General features: G+C 36.0%; 1 protein-coding gene across 11 annotated transcripts in view; it reads right to left on the bottom strand.

Moving 5' to 3' along the window:
• Positions 1–21,523, bottom strand: part of Spag9 (sperm associated antigen 9) — a 130,239-nt gene that overhangs the window by 46,538 nt on the left and 62,178 nt on the right. For 7 of the 11 annotated variants that reach the window (XM_047542891.1, XM_047542892.1, XM_047542893.1 and 4 more), the window contains 2 exons: positions 3,554–3,761; positions 2,912–3,011 (listed from right to left, as the gene is read on the bottom strand). In XM_047542891.1, the coding sequence (XP_047398847.1) occupies positions 2,912–3,011; positions 3,554–3,761 (308 nt within the window). Of the gene's footprint in view, positions 1–2,911; positions 3,012–3,553; positions 3,762–11,131; positions 11,174–21,523 lie in introns of all 11 variants that reach the window. The other 4 variants (XM_047542889.1, XM_047542887.1, XM_047542888.1 and 1 more) reach the window with 1 other exon arrangement.

Consider the following 21,523-nt stretch of genomic DNA (forward strand, 5'->3'; position numbering starts at 1 on the left):
TGAAGTCATATTTTAGAACCAGAGCAAATACCACAGTCTAGATTGATGAATGGCCAAGAGAAGGCTGCAGGAGGGAGAGCTCTAGGAAATACAGATTTTGAATTTGGTCATGAGGATGCTTACACTTAAGAAATATAGAGGAGCTGGGGTTGTAGCTGAGTGGTAGAGCACCTGCCTAGCACATGTGAGGCACTGGGTTAGATCCTCAGTACCACATAAAAATAAATAAATAAAATAAAGGCATTGTGTCCTTCTACAACTAAAAAAAATTTTTTTAATGAAATACAGAGTATCTGTCAATGTATTAGAGTAATAGGTCCATAGAAAACTGAGGAAAGGAAACAAATTTAACCTCTAAGACTGCAGTAATTCCAAAAAAACACAAAGTTGTAAAAGAAAGGAAAAGAAATTATATTTTGTTATGTGGTTAACCTGTGATTAATATTTATAGTTATTATAGTAATATAAACAATGAATACTAGCAAAAGTTGAGATAAAATTATATTGAGAGAATAAAAGAAAGATAGTGATTTAAGCAACTGTATCCTCTCCATCTTCCACTACAAAGTCATCAGCTAGAGGCGCAACTTTTTCAAACCAGGGTTCCTTATTGGATCTACAGAAAAAATGATTTGGGTGAATATGTCCCCAATTCTCCTAAGAAAAGTATTTAGTACTTTCCAGATGCACAGGTATACAGTTAATTCACTATATATAAGGGATATGGCCTAAGGGCATAAGGACTTCCTTTTCTCACAGAATCCCAGCAGAGAAAAGGGAGAACTAGGGAAAAGAAGCCAAGGTATATTATTTGTATCAAGTACAAATAATACTTATATCCTTTGAAGACAAAGGATGTAAGAATGTGAGCTAAGTAATGAGGAAAACTGGCTCTTGGAAGTGGGACTGAGAGCTGGTAGGGGCAAAGGACTACTACCCTTTGGATTCTATATTATCATTTGACTTTAAAACTACAGACACTTAGTGTAATAAGAATAAAATTTAAGGCTAAGCCAGAAGGATCTCAAAGTTTGAGGACAGACTGGGCAACTTATTGAGATCCTATCTCAAATTAAAAAAAAAAAAAAAAAAAAAAAGGGTTGTGGATAGAGTTCAGTGGGAGTGCATGTAGAACATGTGCAAGGACCTGGGTTTAATCCCCAGAACTACGCCCCCCAAAAGAATAAAATTTTAAATTTTAAGAGGTCCAGAATGTTGAAAGTCATGACAGATTCAAGCTATATAAGTAGTTAAATCTCCTGTGTATGCTTAGAAGTAGGTGAATAAGAAGCCAGTTTCACTTTTACACTCTGATTTCAGTTCTATCTTGCTAGTTTGGTGTTTTTGGATAAGTTACTATACTTTTCTGAGTCTATCTGTAAAATAAGGATGAAGACATCTATTTTATAAGGTTGAAATTACAACAGAATAATATAAAATAATGATGAAAACTATTAGTTAACTTTTATTGAATGGGGTACTTTGCCCATGGTTTTAGTTTATTTTTTGCAGTACTGAGGGTTGAACATGGGTGCTCAACCACTGAGCTACATCTTTTTTTTTTTTTTTTTTTTTTTTAATTTAATTTGAGGAAGGGCCTTACTAAGTTGACAAGGTGGCCTCAAACTTGTGATCCTCCTGAATCACTGGGATTATAGGTATGTGCCATGGTAACCAGTTGGGGTGTTATTATAATTCCCTTTTACAGATAAGGAAACCTAAGATTCAAATCCAAGGCCAAGATTTGAACTCACATAGTCTTACTCTTGGGTCTATGTTTTTAACTACTACAGCATAATACACAATGATTAGCAGAGAGTAATAAATGGCATGTATTCTTATGGTCATTATAATTAAAAGATAAAATTTATAGAAGAAATTTGAAGACAGTCAATAGTTCCTATTTGACATTCGTGAACATCAATGTATTTCAGATAACCTTGATGAAGATGCTACCTACCCATTCTTAACCATTTTCTTCCTACCATCAAACAGCCTTCTCATGTGAAATGACACTAAAATGAGACTACTTTCTTTCTTTCTTTCTTTCTTTCTTTTTTTTTTTTTTTTTGCGGTGCTGGAGATTTGAACCCTGGGCCTTGTGCTTGCGAGGCAAGCACTCTACCAACTGAGCTATATCCCTAGCCCCGACTACTTCCTTTTAATAAGTTCTGAAGGCAGAAGTGCATTCTCTTTTCCCGGATCTGGGGGAAGGAACAAAGTTTACTCAAATTATTACTTCCTTCAACTCTTCTTCTTTCCTCAAGTTTATAAAAAATATAAAATACCTCTTCGCTGTTTTTCCCCCCATCTACTATGGTATGAATGTGCCCTTCCAAAACTTCAGTGTTGACAATGTAATATTATTAAGAGATGGTACCTTTGAGTGATTAGGCCATGAGTGCTCCTCCCTCCTGATTGGATGACAGCCCTCATAAAAGAGGCTTCATATGGCATTAGGCTAACTTGCCCTCCTGCCTTATGTATGTGATGATATCATATTCCTTTCCTCCGGAGGATACAGGAAAAAGGTGTCATCTTGAAGGCAAAGAGCAGCCCTCACCAAACAGACAAAACTACACACCTTGATTTTGTACTTCCTAGCCGTCCAAATTGGGAGAGAATAAATTTCTGCTGTTTATAAATTACTGTCTCAGTAGTGTTATAGTAATACAATACAAAGACACCATGCATCCTGAGCTCCGAATCCCTGATGCTGTAAGAGTAACATTCACAGTTAAAACCATGTATAATGTCCGGTTTTAAGAACAGAAATTGGACTATAATACCAACATTTCTTCAGGAAAACATATAAACTGCACTTGTCTGGTCACAAGCCAGAGAACAGAGTGCTTATGATACGAATAGGGAAAAGGAAAGATAAAATGTCTTAATCTGATACTTTCAATACCTTGAACCTTTGTATCCACTGAGATCTTTGTCCATATCCAATTCAGGAGTGGACTCAATGATTGCTTGAACTTCTGACTTCTCTTCATTTTCAGCGGAGCCTAAAGAAAGGACATGATTAAATAAGCAAAACATATATTACATAGTGACGCCTATGCAAATTCTGTTGCTTTTATGGCTTAAATATCATTTATATATTTTAAAAAATATAATCATTTTAAAAATGGGTTCTAGGAAACACAGGGTTAGACAATGTCATATATTCAGTTAATAGTCAATATCAGAAATTATTAAGTAACTAAAAAAATTTTTCATTTGTGTTTCTTGGGGGACACAGTATAGTGTTGCAAGGCACAGCTCTCATTCCTATTTAAGGGGTAAAAAATAGAGAAACTAAAGTCACAGATTAACATACTAATGTAGGAGACCAAAAAGGGTTTAGGTTCTCTAACCTCCTAGTCCTCAATGTTTCTCTTTCCAAAACTCTGTTTAACTATTATCTCTTTTATGTTTATTTATAGTAAACACAATGAATTATCTACCATCTTTACATATCTAAAGCAGGCACCCAAGACATATTTTCTTATTCCTTCATCATCTGAGTTTACTCAACACTTTGCTGATAAGAACTAGGGTCACTTACCTGTAGATGCATTTCTAGTTTCTTGAGCTACCTGTACTTCGATGTGTTTGCTTATATCTGACTTATTTGGTATATCAGTGCCCTTCACAAATCCTTCATTATCTTCCTTTAAGGGAGTGTCAGGAGGAATCGCTGGCACATCTGAATTAGCTATTGATGCTGGAGTAGTAGCTTTAGATCCACCCTGGCTAACATCAGAAAGTTCATCCTACAAATAAAAAATGATTAAGGAGAAAATTTTAACTGAATAATTTATTCTAAACCACTTAGACAATGATTATAGAGGATGGGAGCCTAGCTAAGTGGTAGAGTTCATGCTTGGCATGTGCAACACCCTGGGTTTGATACCAAGCCCTAGCAGGTAAAAAGAGTTAAGAAATAAACTTTATTAGAGAAAGTCCTACCAAAACAAAAACAAAAATAAAAACAGACAATGAAAAGTCACTGCTTATCAGTAAGTAATCTGTCTAGATCATTTGCAAATAACATTTAAGTAGAATATACTTTTCCAAACAAACATGAGATTTTTCTAGACAGAAAATTTGAAAATAAAAGATTAGAAGTATTAGTAATAAAATGACACATTAACATCAATACGAGTTTTTAACGGTAGCTGCAAAACTACACAATCATTTGTTAATAAGACTTTGTAATAACTACTCTAAAACAGCAATAGAATAACCAGATTCTTAAAACTCAGGACAGTCTGTGATCTTAAAACATCCTGCCATCCAAATCACTTGAAGTGTGTGTCAAAAAGACAGACTCTAAATTCAACTTTATACTTCGTGCACCCAACTTTAAACAGGTCAGGTAATCTGCAATTTTACAAGCAAAACAGGTGACTCATATACTCATTTAAACTTAATAACTACTATATTAGGATCTCCAAATAGGGTACAAGGGACACATGTACATAAGGAAAATGTATGTAAAATCCACGTTTTTTCTGAAAAAGAATCTACAGTTTTTTAACAGATTTTCAAAGAGGTCCAAATAATGAATTAAAACTGACCAATGGATATCAAGAATGATACAGTTATTTTAAAGCAAAGTACAAAGGTCTATGGAGAAAAGAATATGACAAAAAGTCTTCTTCTGAGCCAGGAATAGTGCAGTTCCAGCTACTCAGGAGGCTGAGACAGAAGGATCATCTGAGCTTAGAAGTTGAGGGCCAACCTGGGTAACACCATGAGGCACTTTCTCTTAGGAGGAAAAAAAAAAAATACATATATATATATATATATACATATATATATATATATATTATATAAAATAATAAGTTTTACTACTGCTAAATAAGAACGAGGGTAAATTCAATAAATTTACCATTCACTAAATGTATGATCTTGGGTAAATTATACATTCTTTCTATATCTACATTCTCTAATCTGTATCTACTTTATAAGATTATTATAAATTATTCTATATACTGGTTTAGCAGGGTACTTCACACATACTAAATGTTTAAAATATCAGCTATTACAATTTATCATGGTAATTATACTTACATAATTTAACAGTTCCCCTATACCCTTCATCCCTATCCCAACCTTTTTTTATATTATTTTTTTTTTTTTAAAGATGAGAAATGTAGAAAGTTGAAGAATGTAAATGGTACACTCAGTGTGGAGTAAGTAACTCACTAAGATTCTGAAATATATCACTCAGCACAATGGCAAATGCCAATAATCTTAGCTATTCAGGAGGTTGAAACTAGAGGATCACAAATTTGAGGTCAGCTGGGGCAATTTAGAGAGACCATGTTTCAGAACAAAATATAAAGGGCTGGATGAAGTTCAGTGGTAGAATATTTGCCTAGCATGCTGGAGGCCCTGGGTTCAATCCCCAGTAGTGCAGGGTAAGAAAAAAACAGACTCTGAAATATCTTAGCTGTATTGGTAAGTTTGGGCTCTAACACATGGATAAAACTAGTGTCTGCTTAAGACCTTTGATCCCCCAGTAAATGCTTACTATTCTCAACTTTTAAAAATTACCATACTTGCACTTGTACAACAACTGGTCAACTACTGATTATTTTATCAATCGTTATTTTAAAAACACCTGTATACCCATGGCAGACAATGATTCATTTACCAAAATTGAATCTCGTCTTGGATTGTGAATCTATTAAAAGAAAAATAAAACAATACATCCATTTTAGAGTATAATATCTACTAAAATGAATTTTCAGTAATGCAGGAAAATGCTTATGTTACATTAGGGAGAAGTATATATTCTTTAAGAAATAATAAGTTGCATGCATGCTGTCATTTATAACAGCAAAAAAATCCCAAACAAGTTCGTAGAAGCAGAGTAGAATGGTGGTTATGGGACAAGGTGGGGAGAGTGGTGTGGCAGGGAGGGAGAAATGAGGAGTTACTAACCAAAAGTCAGATAAGCAAGATGAGTTAGTTCCAGAGATCTGTTGTACACAACTGTACAAAACTGTCAACAATAAAGCAATGTAGAGCTGGGGATATAGCTCAGTTGGTAGAGTGCTTGCCTCATATGCACAAGACCCTGGGTTCAATCCCCAGCACTACCAAAAAAAAAAAAAAAAAAAAGAAAAGAAAAGAAAATATATTGTAGACTTAAAATTGACAGAGGGAAAATCTCATGTAAATAGTTTTGATCACAAAAAAATACTGCAAACAACCCTTATGATGCAAAATAGGAAAATAAGCAAATTATGATACATTTGTACAACTGAACACTATGCAGCAATTAAAACTGTGTTGTAGGGGCTAGGGATGTAGCTCAGTGGTATAGCACTGGCCTAGCATGCCCAAAGTCTTAGGTTCCATCCCCAGCACACCACACACACAGAAGGTTTTGCAAATACAGTGTGGATTAATGCATTTTATAAAGCATCATCGACTAAAATAATATAGTAGAATGTAAAACAATATAAGAAGTATGGTCCCAAAGATGCTTTTGTTTTGTGCAGTACTGGGGATTGAGCAGGGGTACTCTACCACTGAATTATATCACCAGCTCTTTTTCTTTTATTTTGAGATAGGGTCTCATCAAGTTGATGAGGCAGGCCTTGATTGTCTCAACCTCCTAAATTGCTGGCTGGGATTACGGGTACAAGCCATCACTTCTGGCCCCTGGTCCCAAAGTTTTTGAAAAGCATGTTAAACAACTAAACATAGGAAATAAATTTATTTTCTGCTTGTGATACTTTTTAACTTTTTTGAAAACTTTTAACAGGCAACTGATACTTTAAGGGGAAAAGGTAAATAAATTCTAAACAAATGATTAGAACTAGATGAATGTTTAATTTGAGAAAAAAATTTGAGGAAAAAAAGCTCATTCATACTTCTCATGAATAAAGAAAGCCATTCTTTAATGGCTTGCATTTAAGATTAACTTTGTGATCATCTATCATCTCAAGTACAATACTAACCATATGCTAATAAAGTTAGCTAAATTATACAATTATTTTCTTCTGTGGATCTCAAACACTGGACTTCTTTCCAATGAAAAGAAAGGCAATCCAAAGAAATAAATAGTTCAATTCTCCATCATCTCCGCCTTCCTTAAGTTAAAAGATAAAATTGCTATTTCCTTGAGCTGATGATTGGCACCTAATATGTAACACATAGAAGGAAGACCCTGAGCTTAATTCCCAGCATGGCAAAACAAAACAAAAACAAAACAAACAAACAAAAACTACTAAGTCGAGCAAATTATCTTGTTTAGAGTGATAAACTCTGACAAAATAGTGTTTTTAGAGCTGAAGAGGACTAAAAAGAAGACAACTACAAGCCACCACCATCCCAGAATGACTCTTTGTCTTTGCTTTGATATGTACTCTAATAAAAAATTAAAGTGCCAAGTAGTGTGGTGATGCATGCCTGTAATCCCAGCAGCTTGGGAGGCTGAGGCAGGAGGATTGCAAGTTCAAGGTCAGCCTCAGCAATTTAGCAAGACTATAACCAACCTAATGAGACCCTGTCTCAAAATAAAAAATGTGGTTCAGGGGTTGAGCATCCTGGGTTCAATCCCTGGTACCAAAAAAAAAAAGGGTGGGGGTTGGGTATTATGTGGATAATCAGCCTGGTTAATTCGTATTTATATTATCATGCACATAAATTCACACTCTTCAAAGGTTTAGAATGTATCATGCATTTAAAAATATAAAAGTCCATATTCCTAATGAAAACTCTCAAACCCATCAAGACTGTGGATTCAGAAAGTGTTATAGAATATCGATTCATTTATACTAAGAAAATGATATGCTTTTGAAACTATTTGAAAAATAAATAATTTGAGGTCAACCTTGAACTTGTCATTTCCCTCTTAAATAAAAGTGGAGAAATCATTTCTTTTTTCAACCTTACCATTCCAGCCATCAACACTGCCTCTCCCAAAGTCTAGTTACTGTCACCTTCAAATTTTTTAATTAATAATTAAAAGGTTAACAATATAAACAGGTGAGCAAAAGCCCAACTTTATCAAATTCACCTTAACCTGAATGCATGAAAAGAGCCAGGAGAGAGATGAACCTAAAACAGAAAAAGAACTATGACATCTCAGGGATCCAAAGATTTCATGCTGGAAGGAGGTCAAGAATTAAGATCTCAGAAGAAAATGATGTCCTAGGCTATCTGAATATTGAGATTTATGCATCTGTAATTTATCTCTATTTTTTACTTTTGTTGCACAAAAATTTTTATGCTCTTTAAAACAAGTCACTTGACAACTAGATCCCAGAGACATAGCAAGAGAGGAAAAGCTCTGTATTTTAGGCAGATAGTTTTCAAAAGAGGAATTTATTTCTCCTTGGTCTCCCAGGCAGTGGTGATATAATATTCCCAAGATTCCACTTAAATATAAAGTCTTTGCTATAGCATTTGGGCAGGGGCACAATATTCTTGTATTGTACCTCCTTCAGAGGAGATTATGAAAGTCGGACAATAACTGCCTCCCAAATCAGACAGAATGAAGGGCAACAAGCCCAAATACCTATGGCTAACATGTGGCTCAGTGGTAGAGCATCTGCCTAGCATGCATGAGACCCTAAGTTCAAATCCAGGTGTCACCAAAACAAAAACAAATGAACCAGAAAACCACAAAGAGATAGTATCTTGCCCTATTCAAATGTAAAATCAGAGTAACAATGCTAGCAAGAATGTAAAGAAACTAGAAATCCCTGAACACTGCTGGTAGGACTGTTAAACAATATCACTGCTCTAGGAAATAATTTGAGGTTTATCACACACACACCAATTTTTAAAAATAAAACTACCATATTATCCAGCAATTTAACTTTTGGGTATATATTGAAAAGTGAGGGCTGGGGATATAGCTCAGTTGGTAGAGTGCCTGCCTCGCAAACACAAGGCCCTGGGTTCAATCCCCAGCACCGCAAAAAAAAAAAAAAAAAAAGTGAAAAGAGGGTCTCAAAAGAGCTTATTTATATAATCACACTTGTATTATTCACAATAGCCACGAGGTAGAAGCAACCCAAATTTTCTACTGATGGATGACTGGATAAATGTGGTACTGATAAAGGTGGTACATACAATGGAATATTATTTGCCCTTAATAAAAGAAAGAAATTCTATCACATGCTGTCACATGAATGCATTTGAGGATATTATGCTTAGTGAAATAAACCAATCTCAAAAAGACAGATACAATATGATCAAAATCACAGAAAGTATAATGGTGGTTTAAAGGTTGGAGGGAGGGAAATTACCATTTAACTGGTATAGAGTTTTAGATTTGCAAGGTGAAAAAGCTCTGGAATCTGTTTCACATAAATATGGATATACTTAAACTACATACTTAATGCTACATACTTAAAAATTATTAAGATGGTAAATTCTATGATGTTTTTTCTACCACCACCACAACGAAGACTCAATATTTTGGTTTCACTTGAGACACTATGGTTAACACAATCTGGTCTTTGTGTATTTTCCTACTCGTTTTATATATCAGGCTTAAAGTCTATAAGCCTCTCAAAATATTTTCAGTTGTTCCATTCATCAAATGGGTCATGCACTCAGTGCTATGGAGAATATATATGTCATATGTTATCGGGCATTAACTGTAATGTACAAAGCTGCTCCCCCTGCCCTTTCCATTGCAGTCATTTCCCCACCTCCCAACTACTGTCAGTCTGTGAACATCCTCGCTAGCTACTGGTTCATCAGTCAGCTTGCAAGTATCCTTCTCCGTTATTGGTCCCCTGTTAGCACGGCAGAATTCAACTGCTTCACGGTAGCTATCCTGCCATCTTTTCTCTATCCTCCTTGCTTTTCCACTCTCTCTCTCTAGCACACACCCTTTCTCGTTCCCTTTCTTTTCCTCTCATTTTCTCTCTTACCCTACAGGGAGACACTTTGTTTGCTTAATAAACTCCCTTATGTGATTTCCCATGTCCGGCGTGGTTTTCGTGGGATTCCTTACATTAACCATTACTACTTTCTAATAAACTATGTTCACAACTACAGAAAATATAGTATTACATTAAGGACAACTTACAAACTCTACATGTTCCAATGTAGTTTTTCCTACGTAGCCTGCCTACCTTCATTTGAAATTAGCTAAATAAAGGGCCAAGAAACTCTGCTAAGGTTTGTCTATCTTTTAGATTTTAAGGTTTTATAAGCTGAATGAAAGTAAAGACAAAATTACAAACAACTAGATTCATACAGGATTTCCTACTATAAAACCCATCATCTTATAATTTTATATTTACATTTCTTTCTCTCCAAATAAGTCAGTCTCTAAAGCAGTGGTTCTTAAACTCTTAATTTACAATTCTAAGGCTCAACAGTCACAAAAATTCTGTGTGTACATGTATTTTTCTGGAGAGTTTCATGTAAAGGAATGTGACCCAAAGAAACACTGAGAACCAAAACTCTAGATACTCACATATAGATAAAATACATTGTAGATATAAACAATATTGCAGGGTCAAAGAATTCAGATTACTAAAGGAAAGGTGAGAATTTCCTAACCCTGAGGATATTCCTAGAGACAAAAAAAAAAAAAAGGATGTTGTTTCAGTGTCAATGCTGAGGGGCTTCCACAAAGACCTAGGTTAACTCCTGACCTAGCAGAGAAAGTCTTGTCTTTTTATCCCCCAATACCCCATATATCAAGTCTGATATGTACTAGGCTTTTAACAGTCGTTTGCCGAATAAATCTGAAAGAACCTATTAAACTAGGGGAGCCACTCAAGGTAAAAAGACAACACGGGTTGTCTCCAGGATCCATGCAAAGTCATGTACCTTTACCTTAAGGAAGATATTCATACAAAGTGTACCAGTTTTCTTACCTAGAGTTGATAAGTGGAAAAAGGCTAAATTTCCATAAGACTTACTTGAACTCTCTCTCCTTTATTTCAAAATATTATTTTGGAGGAGGAATAAATTACCTATTACAGTAAAACCCTGACAACCACCGTATAATAAATTATTTTCTTTTGTATTTCAGTGAGTAACATCAATAGTCTTCCAAACTGACCATGTGATGTCTTGAGAATAGCAGTTGAGGAAGTAACCAATAATAAATCACTTTTATTTTTTTCAGAATGTTTTCAAAGACCATTCTCACCTCCTGTTCTACAGCCTTCAGAGGTTCAGGACTATTGCTGACCTGGGAAGAGGGAAAGATTATAAAAGAGAAAAAAAATTATGTATTTACTAGGTGTTAATATCTTTGACTTATACTATCTCTCAGGCTATAAGCTTCATCTCTCTATTATCTACAATGTTTAAAATGAGCGTTTGGGATTTGGTTTTGTTTTGGTTTCAAATAACTTCCTCTAGGACTCCAGTTTAAGTTATTTTATGAAGTAATATTCTGCATCAGAAGCTACTACTTGGATCAGGCTCTTACTATATACTTTAATAAGCAGTTCATCGCTTAACCCTATTTTCTACTTACACAACTCTATGAGATCTTCCTGATATTTATGTCAGTCACCTTGAATATTTAACATAGTAAATATTAAAGTGTATTATATAGACAGGACCAGTGGCACATGCGGCTTGGAGACTGAGGCAGAAGGACTGCGGGTTCGAAGCCAGCCTCAGCAAATTAGCAGGACTATAAACAACCTAGTGAGACCCTGTCTCAAAAAGTAAAAAGGGGGCTGGGGATATAGCTCAGTTGGTAGAGTGCTTACCTTGTAAGTACAAGGCCCTGGGTTCAATCCCCAGCACCACAAAAGAAAAAAAAAAAAAAAAAAAAGTAAAAAGGGCTAGAGATGTGGCTCAGTGGTTAAGCACCCCTGGGTTCAATTCCTGTTACCAAAAAATAAATAAAGCATATTACACATAAAATGTTCACTGCAGCCTCTTCCTCTAGCCACCATCACTTCTGCAACTGTTAAGAAACTACCAACAATCAAAGAGTGGCAAGTTTCAAATTATTTTCCGTAAAAACGTTTATTTATTTTCATTTCTATATGTACATTTTTTCCTCTATGAGACAAAAGTCTATCTCTTAAAGACAAAGCAAGCTCAAGTTTTAAAAACTCTTAGGCTAGAAATTCTTCAAAATCTTTTTGAAAGGTTACACTATAACTGTTCCTCAGTCAATTCTAAAACAAACAAAAACCCACAGACTGTCTCTCTCTTAACAGATATTCTTCTAGCATTGTTGAGGTATAACCAAAAACTAAGAATAGTATATAGTTAAGGTGTATAATTTGTTTTGATATATGTATACATTGTTGAAATAATCACCACAATAAAGCCAATTAACACATCCAGCCACTCAGTTATCACATGTATGTGTGTGCGCACGCACACACACACACACACACACACACGCAGGACTGAGAGCACTTAAAACTTGTTTATATGATCTTTAATTCTGGATTCTCATCATTTTCATTCTTAGTTATTCACTTCATTAAAAACTAGGTAAAGCCAGGCTGGGTGCTGTGGTGCACACCTGTAATCCCAGCAGCTGGGAGGTTGAGGCAGGAGGACCATGAGTTCAAAGTTAGCCTCAGCAACAGTGAGGCACTAAGAAACTCAGCGAGACTCTGTATCTATAAACAAAATACAAAATAGGGCTGAGGATGTGGCTCAGTGGTTGAGTGTCCCTGAGTTCAATCCCTGGTACCAAAAACAAACAAACAAAACTAGGTAAAGCCTGCTCAGTGGTGGATACCTGTGATCCCAGAGGCTCAGAAGGCTGAGACAGGAGGATTGAGAGTTCAAAGCCAACCTCAGTAACTTAGCGAAGCCCTAGGCAATTCAGCAAGACCCTATCTTTAAATAAAATATTAAAAAGAGATGGAGATGTGGCTCAGTGGTAAAGCACTCAATCAATCCCTGGTATAAAACAAAACCCTAGGTAAAAAAAGATACATTGTTAAATGAAAAAGCAAGCTGCAGAAAAATACTTGAGAGCATAATCCCAATTTTCTTAGAAAGTTATTATGAGAATGTTAACTATGTGCACCTGTGAAGAATAAGGTCTGAAGGATACATTGACTATTTACAATGACTGGGGGAAGAACAGGAGAGACTTCCCATTTTTTATTTTATGTCCTTCAGTATTACTGAAAACTGTAAAGTGAATTAATACAACTTTTTAAAACAAATTAATTCTTTGTAAAATATTTGGCTTTGAGCACCTCAATAACATTTCCAGTCAATGACATCTGAGAGAGAGCGTAAATAAACCATACAGTGTGTATGTTGCTAAGGATGGAACCCAAGGCCTGATGCACGGTAGGTAACCACTTTGCCAATGAGCTACCTCCCCAGCCCAGTAAATATTTTGGGATGTGAAAAAGCACGGTAGTTTTTCTTCAACAAGAAATATTTAAAATAACTTTTCTTATTCCAAATATTAAATATTAATAAGTATTCAATAAATACCTATGTTCCAATTACTTCAAAAAATGCCACATTCAAAATATAAGTTTTTAACATTATCATTTTCAAAGTGTTGCTTATTTCAATCTTTTTCCCTCATTTCTACTGGTACATTACAGTTGTACGTATTGATGGGATTTTTAAATATTTGTACATGCACACAATATAATTTGGCCAATATCTTATTTAGATTTTTATCAATTTTTACTCTCAATATATGTAAGCATCTTGTTCTACATAAACACAAAAAATATGCAATAAAACTCACTTATAAACATCTACTGGTAAAGAACTAATTCCATTTTACTTCCTCCAAATAAAAGTTTAAGAGGACAGAAAATACAAAATAATCAAAAGGACTAAATCTTTATACTTTTTCCCCCTTCAAACTGTAAGGATTAGCTATGGATGGCTCCTGAAGTTATCAAATGAGAATATATGACAGGAAAGAAGTCATCAACAAATATTGAGATTACAGAACAAATTCCTTATCCACTCTCACAAGTAAAAGTAGTATGAAATATTATAAGACATAAGATATAATCCATTTTTTTCTTAAAATTATTTTATTTTACCCTCTTATAAACACTAGTATAAACACCTAAAAGGAGATAATACAGGGTTATAAACTAATGGAAAAATCCAACATGAGCAACAAAGAAAAAAAAGGGCTCATATGCAATCACATTCCAAGAAATAAGCACGCTAAGTGCCTAGATCCTGGTTTCTAAATACCATTCTTTAATAAACATTGGAACATTGGGGACTGGAGAAGAGGCTGACTGTAGAGCTGAGGTAGGGAAAATAACAAGAGCCTAGAGCATCTTATGGTGCCTGTAAGGAAGAAAAAAGTATTCAAAAAAGAATGGGGGGCTGGGGTTGGAGCTCAGTGGTAGAGCGCTTGCCTAGGAAGTGGTTCGATCCTCAGCACCACATAAAAATAAATAAATAGGATCCAAGATGGCGGCCTAGAGGGAGACTGCACCCCCGGTCGCTCCAGAACCCAGGAGTTAAGAAGGGGAGGCATTGAGAGACTCGGACTGAAGTGGAGCCACGGGTGAGTCTGCCCACTGGGTAAAGCTCGGCCCGGGTGGCAGGCCCAGATAGAGGTGGCTTATCGGAGCCGGGCAGGGCAGCTAGAGTCATCCACAGGCAGTCCTGCGCACTCCGGCGGTGGGCCCCGCCCACACAGCCAGCTTCTCCAGGTTCTCGGAACAGAACTGGCCCGCTAGTGAGAGCCTGTCTGAACAGAGCACGCTCCGAGTCCCGGAGCTGCTGCAGTGCAGTGTACTCCTGCAAAGAACCAGCGGAGAGCCTCGATCTGCAATCAGCCTCAGGGATAAGGACAGGGCAGCCGGAGACCTCTTCAGGCGGCTCTGCCCACTCCGGCTGCGGGCTCTCTTCACGGGGCGATCCAAGATGGCGGCCTAGAGGGAGACTGCACCCCCGGTCGCTCCAGAACCCAGGAGTTAAGAAGGGGAGGCATTGAGAGACTCGGACTGAAGTGGAGCCACGGGTGAGTCTGCCCACTGGGTAAAGCTCAGCCCGGGTGGCAGGCCCAGATAGAGGTGGCTTAGCAGAGCCGGGCAGGGCAGCTTGAGTCTTCCCAAGGTAGTCTTCCACACTCCGGCAGTGGGCTCTTCCCACACAGCCAGCTGCACGGTGCAGGCCCACAGTGAGAGCATTTCCGCACAGAGCCAGTTCCAAAACGTGGAACCAGTAGGGGGCTAGGGGCAGTATTCTTCGAATGAGCTGCTTTATCAGATTCCTCCAAGACATCAGGCTACTGAAGGCTGGGAGGTGATACACTGGAAATCTACTGGGACACTATAAGCCAATAGTGGAAAACTGCAATATCTCAGGGTCCCACTGACAACTGACCATTATGAGAAAACAAGGGAAGAAAATGTCCCAAACAAACCTAGATGGTATAGCAATAAAATCCAATGACAGCAGAGCAGAAGAAATGTCAGAAAGGGAGTTCAGAATGTACGTAATTAAAACGATCAGGGAAGCTAATGAGGAGATGAAAGAGCAAATGCAGGCATTGAAGGAGGAGATGAAAGAGCAAATGCAGGCATTAAATGATCGCACCAATCAACAGTTAAAAGACCAAATACGGGAAGCAAGAGATCATTTCAATAAAGAGTTAGAGATACTGAAAAAAAACCAAACTGAAATCCTTAAAAAGGAAACAATAAACCAAGTTAAAAACTCCATAGAAAGCATAACCAATAGGATAGAACACCTGGAAGACAGAACCTCAGACATTGAAGACAAAATATTTAACCTTGAAAACAAAGTGGAACAAACAGAGAAGATGGTAAGAAATCATGAACAGAATCTCCAAGAACTATGGGATATCATGAAAAGGCCAAATTTGAGAATTATTGGGATTGAGGAAGGCTTAGAGAAACAAACCAAAGGAATGAACAATCTATTCAATGAAATAATAACAGAAAATTTCCCGAATCTGAAGAACGAAATGGAAAACCAAGTACAAGAGGCTTATAGAACTCCAAACATACAAAATTACAACAGACCCACACCAAGGCACATTATTATGAAAATACCTAACATACAAAATAAAGACAGAATTTTAAAGGCCGCGAGAGAAAAGAATCAAATTACATTCAGAGGGAAACCAATAAGAATATCAGCAGATTTTTCAATCCAGACCCTAAAAGCTAGAAGGGCCTGGAACAACATATACCAAGCCCTGAAAGAAAATGGATGCCAACCAAGAATCTTATACCCAGCAAAACTTACCTTCAAATTTGACGATGAAATAAGATCCTTCCATGATAAACAAAAGCTAAAGGAATTTACAAAAAGAAAGCCAGCATTACAGAACATTCTCAGCAAAATATTCCATGAGGAAGAGATGAAAAACAACGATGCAAATCAGCAACAGGAGGCGCTAGCCTAAAGGAATAGCCAAATAAAGGAGAAACCAAATCATGTCAAAAACAAATATGAGTCAATTGACTGGGAATACAAATCATATCACAATAATAACCCTGAATGTTAATGGCCTGAATTCATCAATCAAAAGACACAGACTGGCAGATTGGATTAAAAAGAAAAATCCAACAATATGCTGCCTGCAAGAGACACATCTCATAGAAAGAGACACCCATAGACTAAAGGTGAAAGGATGGGGAAAATCATACCATGCACACGGACACAGCAAAAAAGCTGGAGTATCCATCCTCATCTCAGATAATGTGGACTTCAAACCAAAACTAGTCAGAAGGGATAAAGAAGGACATTACATGCTGCTTAAGGGAAGCATAAATCAGCAAGACATAACAATCATAAATATCTATGCCCCGAACATTGGCTCATCCACGTACGTCAAACAAATCCTTCTCAATTCCAGAAATCAAATAGACCACAACACAATAATACTAGGCGATTTTAACACACCTCTCTCAACACTGGATAGATCGTCCAAACAAAAATTGAATAAAGAAACTATAGATCTCAACAACACAATCAGCAATTTAGACTTAACGGACATATATAGAATATACCATCCAACAAAGAATGAATACACTTTCTTCTCAGCAGCACATGGATCCTTCTCTAAAATAGACCATATTTTATGCCACAAAGCTACTGTTAGTAAATACAAGAAGATAGAGATACTACCTTGTACTCTATCAGATCATAATGGATTGAAATTAGAAATAAATGACAGAATAAAAACAGAAACTTCTCCAATACCTGGAGACTAAATAATACACTATTATATGATGAATGGATAACAGAAGACATCAGGAGGGAAATAAAAAATTCTTAGAAGTAAACGAGAACAAAGACACATCATATCAAATCTCTGGGACACTATGAAAGCAGTACTTAGAGGAAGATTTATTTCATGGGGTGCATTCAAAAAAAGAAGTAGAAATCAACAAATAAACGAGTTAACACTACAGCTCAAAGCACTAGAAAAAGAAGAGCAGACCAATACCAAAAGTAGTAGAAGACAGGAAATAGTTAAAATCAGAGCCGAAATCAACGAAATCGAAACAAAAGAAACAATCGGAAAAATTAATAAAATAAATAGTTGGTTCTTTGAAAAAATAAATAAAATTGATAAACCCTTAGCCACACTAACAAAGAGAAAGAGGGAGAAAACTCAAATTACTAAAATTCGGAATGAACAAGGAAACATCACAACAGACACGAGTGAAATACAAAACATAATTAGAAGCTATTTCGAAAATCTATACTCCAACAAAATAGAAAATTTCAAAGACATCAACAGATTTCTAGAGACATATGAACTACCTAAACTGAACGAGGAGGACATACACAACTTAAATAAACCAATTTCAAGCAATGAAATAGAAGAGGTCATCAAAAGCCTACCAACAAAGAAAAGTCCAGGACCAGATGGGTTCTCAGCTGAGTTCTACAAAACCTTTAAAGAAGAGCTCATTCCAATACTCCTCAAACTATTCCATGAAATAGAAGAGGAGGGAACCCTACCAAACTCGTTCTATGAAGCCAATATCACCCTGATACCTAAACCAGACAGAGACACATCGAGGAAAGAAAATTTCAGACCAATATCCTTAATGAACATCGATGCAAAAATTCTCAACAAAATTTTAGCAAATCGCATATAAATATATATTAAAAAGATAGTGCACCACGATCAAGTGGGTTTTATCCCAGGGATGCAAGGTTGGTTCAACATTCGGAAATCAATAAATGTCATTCACCATATCAACAGACTTAAAGTTAAGAATCACATGATTATTTCAATAGATGCAGAAAAAGCATTTGATAAAATACAGCATCCCTTCATGCTCAAAACACTAGAAAAAATTGGGGTAATGGGAACATTCCTAAACATTATAAAGGCCATCTACGCTAAGCCCATGGCTAATATCATTCTAAATGGTGAAAAACTGAAAGCGTTCCCCCTAAAAACTGGAACAAGGCAGGGATGCCCTCTTTCACCGCTTCTATTCAACATCGTCCTTGAGACTCTAGCCAGAGCAATCAGACAAACCAAAGAAATTAAAGGGATACGAATAGGAAAAGAAGAACTCAAACTATCCCTGTTCGCTGATGACATGATTATATATTTAGAGGAACCTGGAAATTCCACCAGAAAACTTTTAGAACTCATAAGTGAATTCAGTAAAGTAGCAGGTTACAAGATCAATGCTCATAAATCCAATGCATTTTTATACATAAGTGATGAATCTTCAGAAAGAGAAATTAGGAAAACTACTCCATTCACAATAGCATCGAAAAAAATAAAATACTTGGGAATCAATCTCACAAAAGAGGTGAAAGACCTCTACAATGAGAACTACAGAACACTAAAGAAAGAAATTCAAGAAAACCTTAGAAGATGGAAAGATCTCCCATGTTCCTGGATAGGCAGAATTAATATCGTCAAAATGGCTATACTACCTAAAGTTCTATACAGATTCAATGCAATTCCAATTAAAATCCCAATGATGTACCTCGCAGAAATAGAGCAAGCAATTATGAAATTCATCTGGAAGAATAAAAAACCTAGAATAGCTAAAGCAATCCTCAGTAGCAAGAGCGAAGCAGGGGGTATTGCAATACCAGATCTTCAACTCTACTACAAAGCAATAGTAACAAAAACGGCATGGTATTGGTACCAAAATAGACAGGTAGATCAATGGTACAGAATAGAGGACATGGACACAAACCCAAATAAATACAATTTTCTCATACTAGACAAAGGTTCCAACAATATGCAATGGAGAAAAGATAGCCTCTTCAACAAATGGTGCTGGGAAAACTGGAAAACTATATGCAATAGAATGAAACTAAACCCCTATCTCTCACCCTACACAAAACTCAACTCAAAATGGATCAAGGACCTCGGAATCAGACCAGAGACCCTGCATCTTATAGAAGAAAAAGTAGGTCCAAATCTTCAACTTGTTGGCTCAGGATCAGATTTCCTTAACAGGACTCCCATAGCACAAGAAATAAAAGCAAGAATAAACAACTGGGATAGATTCAAACTAAAAAGCTTTCTCTCAGCAAAGGAAACTATCAGAAATGTGAAGAGAGAGCCTACAGAGTGGGAGAATATCTTTGCCAACCATACCTCAGATAGAGCGCTAATTTCCAGAATCTATAAAGAACTCAAAAAACTCTACACGAAGAATACAAATAATCCAATCAACAAATGGGCTAAGGAAATGAACAGACACTTCACAGAAGAAGATGTACAAGTAATCACCAGATATATGAAAAAATGTTCAACATCCCTAGTAATAAGGGAAATGCAAATCAAAACCACCCTAAGATTTCATCTCACCCCAATTAGAATGGCGATTATCAAGAATACAAGCAACAATAGGTGTTGGCGAGGATGTGGTGAAAAAGGAACACTCATACATTGCTGGTGGGGTTGCAAATTAGTGCAACCACTCTGGAAAGCAGTGTGGAGATTCCTCAGAAAGCTTGGAATGGAAACACCATTTGACCCAGCTATCCCACTCCTCGGCCTATACCCAAAGGACTTAAAATCAGCATACTACAGAGATACAGCCACATCAATGTTCATTGCTGCTCAATTCACCATAGCCAGATTGTGGAACCAACCTAGATGCCCTTCAGTTGATGAATGGATAAAGAAACTGTGGCATATTTATACAATGGAATATTACTCCGCAATGAAGAATGATAAAATTATGGCATTTGTAGGCAAATGGTCGAAATTGGAGAATATCATGCTAAGTGAGATAAGCCAATCTCAAAAAACTAAAGGACAAATGATCTCGCTGATAAGCGGATGAGGACATATAATGGGGGGTGGGAGGGGCTAGCATTAGGTTTAGGGTTAGGTTTAGAGTTAGGCTAAGGAGAGCAGTAAGAATGAAGGAAAGAAGGACTGTGTAGAGGGAAAAGAGGGGTGGGAGGGGTGGGAGGGGTGGGAGGGGTGGGAGGGGTGGGGTGGAGGGGAAAAATATAATAAACATCATTACCCTATGTAAACGTAAAAAAAAAAAAAATATATATATATATATATATAAAGGAAAAAAAAATAAATAAATAGAAAGAACTGTATCCATCTACAACTAAAAAATATATATATATATATATTAAAAAAAAGAAAAGAAAAGAATGGGATATATTGAAAGACTAAAGAAACAAACCTGAAAGAACTCCCAATGTCCAAAGCTGGAATTATTTGAGAAACCAAATAAATGATAAGATTATCTAGTTCACAAAATAAAAAAATATATCCACTGAGTCCAAACTTAAGGAAGAAGAGAGAGAATGAAGAGGATAGCATCTTCTTACAGAAGACTACCAATTAATACATGTAGGATGAAGAAAACAGAAACAAACATTTGTAATATTTTACCAATAATTATGGTAGACAAGATCTACTGATAAATGCTAAAATCAGTGGTTGAAATTTTGAGAAGAAACAGAAAATTTGTAGTCTCAAAGTATATCCACTAAAATATTATTCAATTATAAATGGAAAATATTTACTTCACAATGGAGAAATTCAACAAATTGGTTGAATGGAGCGACCAAAGTTAACATTACCACCAATAAGACATATTGACATTGATGTTATAGAATTTACCTCCTAATATGATTCATTTAAAAAGGCATATGGTGTCTATGATATTCTTGCCAAAACAAAACAAACAAACAAAAACTGAAACTGTATAACTTCAATCTGATCATGAGAAATCATCAGAGAAACACAATGAAAAGACATTCTACAAAATAATTAACCAGTATTCTTCAAAAGTCTCAGGGTCATGAAAGAAGAAAAGACAAAGAATTGTCACATGTCACCAAAATTGAGCTTTGACAACTAAAAGAAACATGGGATTCTAGATTGGATCCTGGAACAGAAAAAGGACAATAAGTGGAAAAAACTAGTGAAACTCTAACACAACACGAATCTATAGTTTAGCTAATAGCATCATACCAATGTAACTTTCTTAATATTGAAAATTGTACTATAGATAGTTTTCATTTAGAGAAGCTGGGTAAAAGGTCTATGGGAATTCTACAATTTTTGCAACTTTTCTGTAAATCTAAAATTATTTTAAAAGATTTTTAAAAACTTAAAAAT

This window comes from Sciurus carolinensis, chromosome 3 (genome assembly GCF_902686445.1).
Source record: "Sciurus carolinensis chromosome 3, mSciCar1.2, whole genome shotgun sequence".
Taxonomy (NCBI): domain Eukaryota; kingdom Metazoa; phylum Chordata; class Mammalia; order Rodentia; family Sciuridae; genus Sciurus; species Sciurus carolinensis.